A 6049-nucleotide genomic window follows, 5' to 3' on the forward strand; every position below is an offset into this window, starting at 1 on the left:
TTTGCTTATGTAGTACTGAGGAATTGTACCCAGGGCTTCAGGCATGCAAGACCAGCGCTCTACCACTGAGCCACCTTCCCAGCCCTCTTTTTTTTTTTTTTGGAGATAAAGTCTCACCATGTAACCCAAGCTAGCCTTGAACTTTCTTCCTATCTAAGCCTCCTGAGTGTTGGACCACCTGACTTTAAAAAGGACACAAGAGTGGCTTTCTTTCTCAACACTGACTTCAACGCAGCAACCCTCCCTTTGATTGGCATCCCAAACGTGACATTTTGGGAGGAACTGGAAGCACACCATCCTAATTAATAAGAATTCTTATTAATGAAGCATCTTGCTAATAAAAGCAGATCCATTTAGGAAAGAGACTAAGTAGAAGATGAGGCTTTGGCCAATGACCACCCTTCAAAAAAACCCCACAACCCTCCCCCCCCAAAAAAAAACCAAACAACTATTTGTGCTCAGGGAGTCTCTGGGATAACCTTTGCCTGGGATAGCATAAGCCTTTTCCAGGGCTGTCTATCTCCACTGGAAGAAGATAGTTGCCGTATACTTACAAGTTAATTAACATGGGTAGAAGGCAAACAACATATTTATATTTAAATGTGTTCTGCTGTTACCTGCGTTACTCCTTTTGAAAGCAAGTCCTGTTCCTGAGGGCCCCAGGGCCTTAGGAAATAATGAATTGTTCCAAGCATATGTGTTCAGATCCTTTCCACTGGCTAAGAAGGACATGTTCTTGGGATTTACACCTGAGGACAAACAGACATCTCAGAGATTATGGTGGGATCACAAACTTGAGGGAAAAATACAAAATACAGTCTAATGAAGACTAAACATACTTGTGCCCAGGAGACTAGAGATCAATTTAGCATCCAGCTGTAGCACGTGCCTGCTTTTTGATGAGCCCTGCCGTCATCTGGAGCTTTCAGCACCTGTCTGAACTATTCACAGACTTCACTTTTTTACTTTATAATCAGAACATATTTTCTATGGAAGCATATAAGTAAACCAAGCATTTGATATTCATGCCAAGTGTCTCAAAGTTGAAGAGGCACTGTGTGTTCTCTGCAAAAATAACCATGACAGTTCTGCCTCATTCACTCACGTTGAGTATAGACTGAATCAGAGCCTCGGGGAACCATTAGCCAGACACAAAGGTTTGCAAGACAGACGTGTAACGTGGAACTCAGGGAACCCCAGCAAGTTCTAAAGAAATCCGTGTGCAATGCTTACTTGTATATGAGACATAGTAAATCCTACAGTTTATCACCTGTGACCTGGATACAAGGTGTTGGAAGTGTACCTGGGAAAAAGGACAGATTAAGTTATATTTGATTTCCTGCAATCTGTGCAATGTCAAGTCAGCCTCAGGCCTTGGTACTGGGTGGTCAAAGATGGTGGCTTTAATGTGGGAGGAGATTTGCAAACCTCTTCATTTGTTTGCTTTTGATGATTACATTTGGTTGAACTTTTGAGATGTTAAAGACTTTAAAGACATTTTTGTACCCAGTGTGAGCTTTTGCTCTTCACAAACTGAATTCATTAAAAACATTTCACAGGTATGAGATCTCTAATAGTGCTGCCCCTCCTTTTGAAAGCAGAAATAATGAGCTTCAAGAGCCACCCATCCCTGTTGCTCTACTGAAGTGGGTTGCTTGCTAAGCCATTTCTTTCTTAGACACAACTCTTTAGGGATTTCAGCTTCTAATAAACACCTACAAAAAGGACTATGGGAGGAACTTATTGGAGAAAGAAGGTGTTGCAGCAGGTGAATATTTAAAAAAAATCTTTGAATTCCTACTAAAGAATTTCATTAAAATCATATTTAAAAAATCTTTATCCAAAAATGGAAGTAAAAAGTGTGTGGGAGAGTAAAAACGTTTTTAAAGTGAGCACAGTGTTCATAAATGTAATTCACTGAAGAATAGATTGTGAATATTAAAATTATATTTTAACCCAATCAGCCATGGCAATATTCCTAAGTAGTTTTTTTAAAAAAGTAAATACACATACCATGGTTTAACTGAAGTTATTAAGATAAAGAGTTCAATCTGTTGGAAATAAGATCTAAGTGAATTATTAGTGTCTAAACTTTCTGTGGATGTCTTCCATATGCCAAGCAGGAAATACTGACATTTTAACAATGCATCTTATATGGTGGTAATCTCTGGCCTCAAAGGATATTTACTGAGCACCTATCATGTGCTAGACAGAAGAAAAAGTGTGCAGCCCAAATGGATCAGTTTTTACTCTTGGCTCTGACAGTCATTAACAAGGGGACATTCATAATTCTAATTAATTACATAATTTGTCGTGTGCAAACAGTTTAGTAGGAGAATCTGGTGTAAAGCAATGAGTCTTGCCAACCAGCTATGGTGATCTGAGCTGATCTAAGCCTTATGACCAGCGGGTGGAGGGGTGTCTGTTTGGTGTAAAGGTGAGGTGGCTGAGGATCACCGCCCATCAGCTCAGAGGTGGCAGGAACAAGATGTGGCTATGGCATGAGGCTGGAGCGGAGGGGAGGGGTCAGTTCCGGTCATGTTAAGAGATTTAAAATGAGATAGGAGAAACTAACCCGGAAAGGCCATGGGGAGGACTTGATGTGATTCATGTGGAGAGGATTGGGCAGCATGGGGTTTCAAAGATGCTCTAGGGTGCGCTGCTGCAGCAGGCAGCGGTGGCATCAGCTTGTGCTGTGGGTCTGGGTTCTAGGAGCAGGGGTGAGACCAGAGGGTACCACTGAGAGATAGCATTTCTACTAGATAGTCTGTGTAAGCTGGTAAGAGCAGGGGGAGGGAGGGGGCACATTGTAAATAACAGATAACAACCTCAAAGTCTTGTTCCAAGTACATAGCCTGTCACCAGCAGTCATAACTATGAGGTCTCTCTTTCCCCAGAGGTCAATGTCACAGATGCTGATTCCTTAGTGCTATTGCATTCTGCCCTGCAATTATATGGTACATTTCTAGAGCTCCCATAATCCTACAGGGTGACATACATACATACACACACGTATATACACATATATGTATATATATGTGGCTTTTAGTGTATTAAAGAGGGTCCCCAGTATACTGTTCTCATTCTTGGAGATATTCGATTATACAAATAAGTATGTGTCATTAATAGGTGCAGGGGGTTGCTTCTTATTCCCCCTTTCTGTCCTCTGCACAGTTGCTGGGTCATAACAGGTGCTCAATAAAGTTTTTCCAAGTGACTGCACTGAGTTCATTTTAGCTTCTATCTCATCTAGCTCTAAGTGACCACCTTCAAGACACAAAGATGCCAACTGGATAACAAAAAGTAAGGCTCAGCTTTAGCAATTCAAACAATTCTTTATCATCTTAAGAGTAACTTTGTTATTTTGCTGTACCTTTCTTTTTAGAAAGGAAATGATTGACAGATCTCCTCTTGAAATATGCTACTGAGGGCTGGGAAGGTGGTTAAGTGGTGGAGTGCTTGCCTTGCATGCATGAGGCCCTGGGTTGGATTCCTCAGCACCAACCACATAAGCAGAAAATACTGGAAGTGGCACTGTGGCTCAAGTGGTAGAGCACTAGTCTTGAGCTGAAGAGCTGAGGGACAGCACCCAGGCCCAGAGTTCAGGCCCCAGGACCGACAAAACAAGAAAAAGAAAAGAACTATGTTATTGAAAACCATATCCGGGAGCAGACCCAGGAAGATGGGGTGCCTTTGCTCCACCAAATGTTTTGCCAGTGTTTCACAGTACTTGTTTCTACCAGCAGAGAGCGCCCTTCTAGAGAAGTAGATTTCCACTCCTGAACCGTACTTGAGGTTTTAAAATTAACAACAAGAAAAAAGTATTCTCCCTGGATTAGGGCTCTGGGAATTGTTACATCATTAGTTTTGCAGTCGGAGACACACTCTCAGGGTTTCAATGCCAATTTCAACTACACTTTCAAATGTGCACATCACATCAGTTCCAGCTCCTGTCACTTTCTAAGAACCTCGGTCCTCCCTCACTCTCTTCACTCCTGCATGGCCAATTCCTCCTTCTGAAAGTGATCATTTCCTTCTGCTCTTGTGTCTCCACCACTGAAGAACCTCTTCCATCCCAGTTCGCAGGATACCTTCGAAGAGTTGGCTACATTTTCAGTCTCCAGTCCAATCCACCCTGCAAGGTGATCCTGCCTTCAGCCATTCCAGGTTGAAACCTCACAGGTGAACAGGGATCTTTCTACTGTCAATGGTAGCCAGACATTTCTATCTCCTTTTCTTTTCTTTTCTTTTGTTGGTCGTGGAGCTTGAACTCTGGGCTTGGGCATTGTCCCTGCGCTCTTCAGCTCAAGGCGAGTGCTTTACCTGTTGAGCCACAGTGCCACTTTCGGTTTTCTAGTGGTTAAGAGTCTCACGGACTTTCCTGCCTGGGCTGGCTTTGAACCATGATCCTCAGATCTCAGCTCCTGAGTAGCATAGATTATAGGCGCGAGCCCCGGCACATTTCTATTTCTTCTTCCCCAATTGCTCAGCAGCAAACAGCTCTTTCCAGTAAGTTTTCCCTTTGTGGTAGATGGATACTGCCCTCTCCTGGCTGTCCCTTTCAACTGTCTGGCTGTCTCCTTTCCCCTTGCTGGGCTCATCCTCTAGGGCCCCTCTGCCTGTACATGAATGCACACTGTCCCCCTCACAACCTCTCTGTGAGCAATCCTATCCAGTCCTGTGGACTCGGAGCCTGCATGCATGGAGCCACTGCCCAGCTTTTCCCGAGGCAGTCTTAGAAGTAACACCCCATCTAAGCTGAGATCAACTGTAATACCCCAGACAGCATGTGCCACCCCATCTCAGTACACCGCAGCACCACCCACCAGGACTGGAGTCCCCTGGGATGTGAAATCCCACTTACTCCCTATTTTACACTCACAAGTCCATTTCTGAACTAGGTCAGAACCTATAAGCCATCATTATGTCTTCCCGGGATGACCTTCAATAGCTCCCTAACTGCATTCCTGCTTCCAAGGCCTGTCCTCAGGCAACCTTTCCTTCCTTCCTTCCTTCCTTCCCCTTCCCTCCTTCCCTCCCCTCCTTCCCTTCTTTCTGTTTTTTCCTCTTATACTCCAATTTTTTGTTGTTGTAGAGTTGTTCTTTTTTTTTTTTGCCTTTACACTTTAATCTTATGTTTTCAAGGCAAACTAGCCTCAATCTTGCCATCTTCCTGCCTCAACTTCTGCAGCTGTGAGAGCACAAACTTGTATCACTACACACAGTTTCATCTTTTTATTTCTTTGCCAATGATTTTATTCACAGGAGGGGGCCCCAACTAGATTCCTAGAGCTTAAATGTACCTAAGTTGCCTAAAAGATGGACAGAAAAATATGCCATGTATCAGTGACTTGTATCTAGACCAGCCAGTCTCATCTGCCTTACCCATCCATCCCAGACATGCTGGTGGGGAGTGGTGACTGTGGCTGGCAGCCAGGAAGCTCAGCTGCCTCTGAGAAGTCCATCTTCATATACGCCCAGAGGCCTTTCCCGGGCATCTAGAATGTGATGACTGCATCCATACTGATGCAAAAGAGATCACCTCTCCTCTCACTGGACTCAGAATAGTCACACAGACAGACAGTGCTTTTTAACTTGATTCTCTTTCGGAGCTAATGGAATCCAAAGACGACTTATTTGTATTTACAGGACAAAACTCTATTGTAAGCACATCATAAACTCTTTCATGGTCTGGATCTTTTCCTTCACACTCCAGCTCCACACACTCAGTTGTCTGTTAGATACATTGACTTAGATGTTGAATGGGCTCAGATGCAGCTTTAATTCTCTACACCCCAGTCCTCTCCCATTCCTAGAACAACCATGTCAAGAACTCAGAACTCCATATTGACTCTTCATTGTGTGCTATCACTGAGGCTCATCTATCAGCAAACCCTATGGATTCTACTACCAAAATTATGTGTTCTTTGTATCTGCTACTACCTCTGCTTCCTCCAGCATGGAACAAAATATCACCCTCTCCCATTCAGATATGATTGTGCAATGATTGTTCACCAAGTCTCTTTGTCTGAGTCTCTAGCATGCTCTG

General features: G+C 43.5%; 1 protein-coding gene across 2 annotated transcripts in view; it reads right to left on the reverse strand.

Annotated features, from left to right (window-relative positions):
* Mak (male germ cell-associated kinase) overlaps positions 1-6049 on the reverse strand; it is a 46826-nt gene that overhangs the window by 8447 nt on the left and 32330 nt on the right. For both annotated transcript variants that reach the window (XM_013016655.1, XM_013016657.1), the window contains one exon: positions 618-749. In XM_013016655.1, the coding sequence (XP_012872109.1) occupies positions 618-749 (132 nt within the window). The remainder of the gene's footprint in view (positions 1-617; positions 750-6049) is intronic.

Source organism: Dipodomys ordii, unplaced genomic scaffold (genome assembly GCF_000151885.1).
Source record: "Dipodomys ordii isolate 6190 unplaced genomic scaffold, Dord_2.0 Scaffold32, whole genome shotgun sequence".
Taxonomy (NCBI): Eukaryota; Metazoa; Chordata; class Mammalia; order Rodentia; family Heteromyidae; genus Dipodomys; species Dipodomys ordii.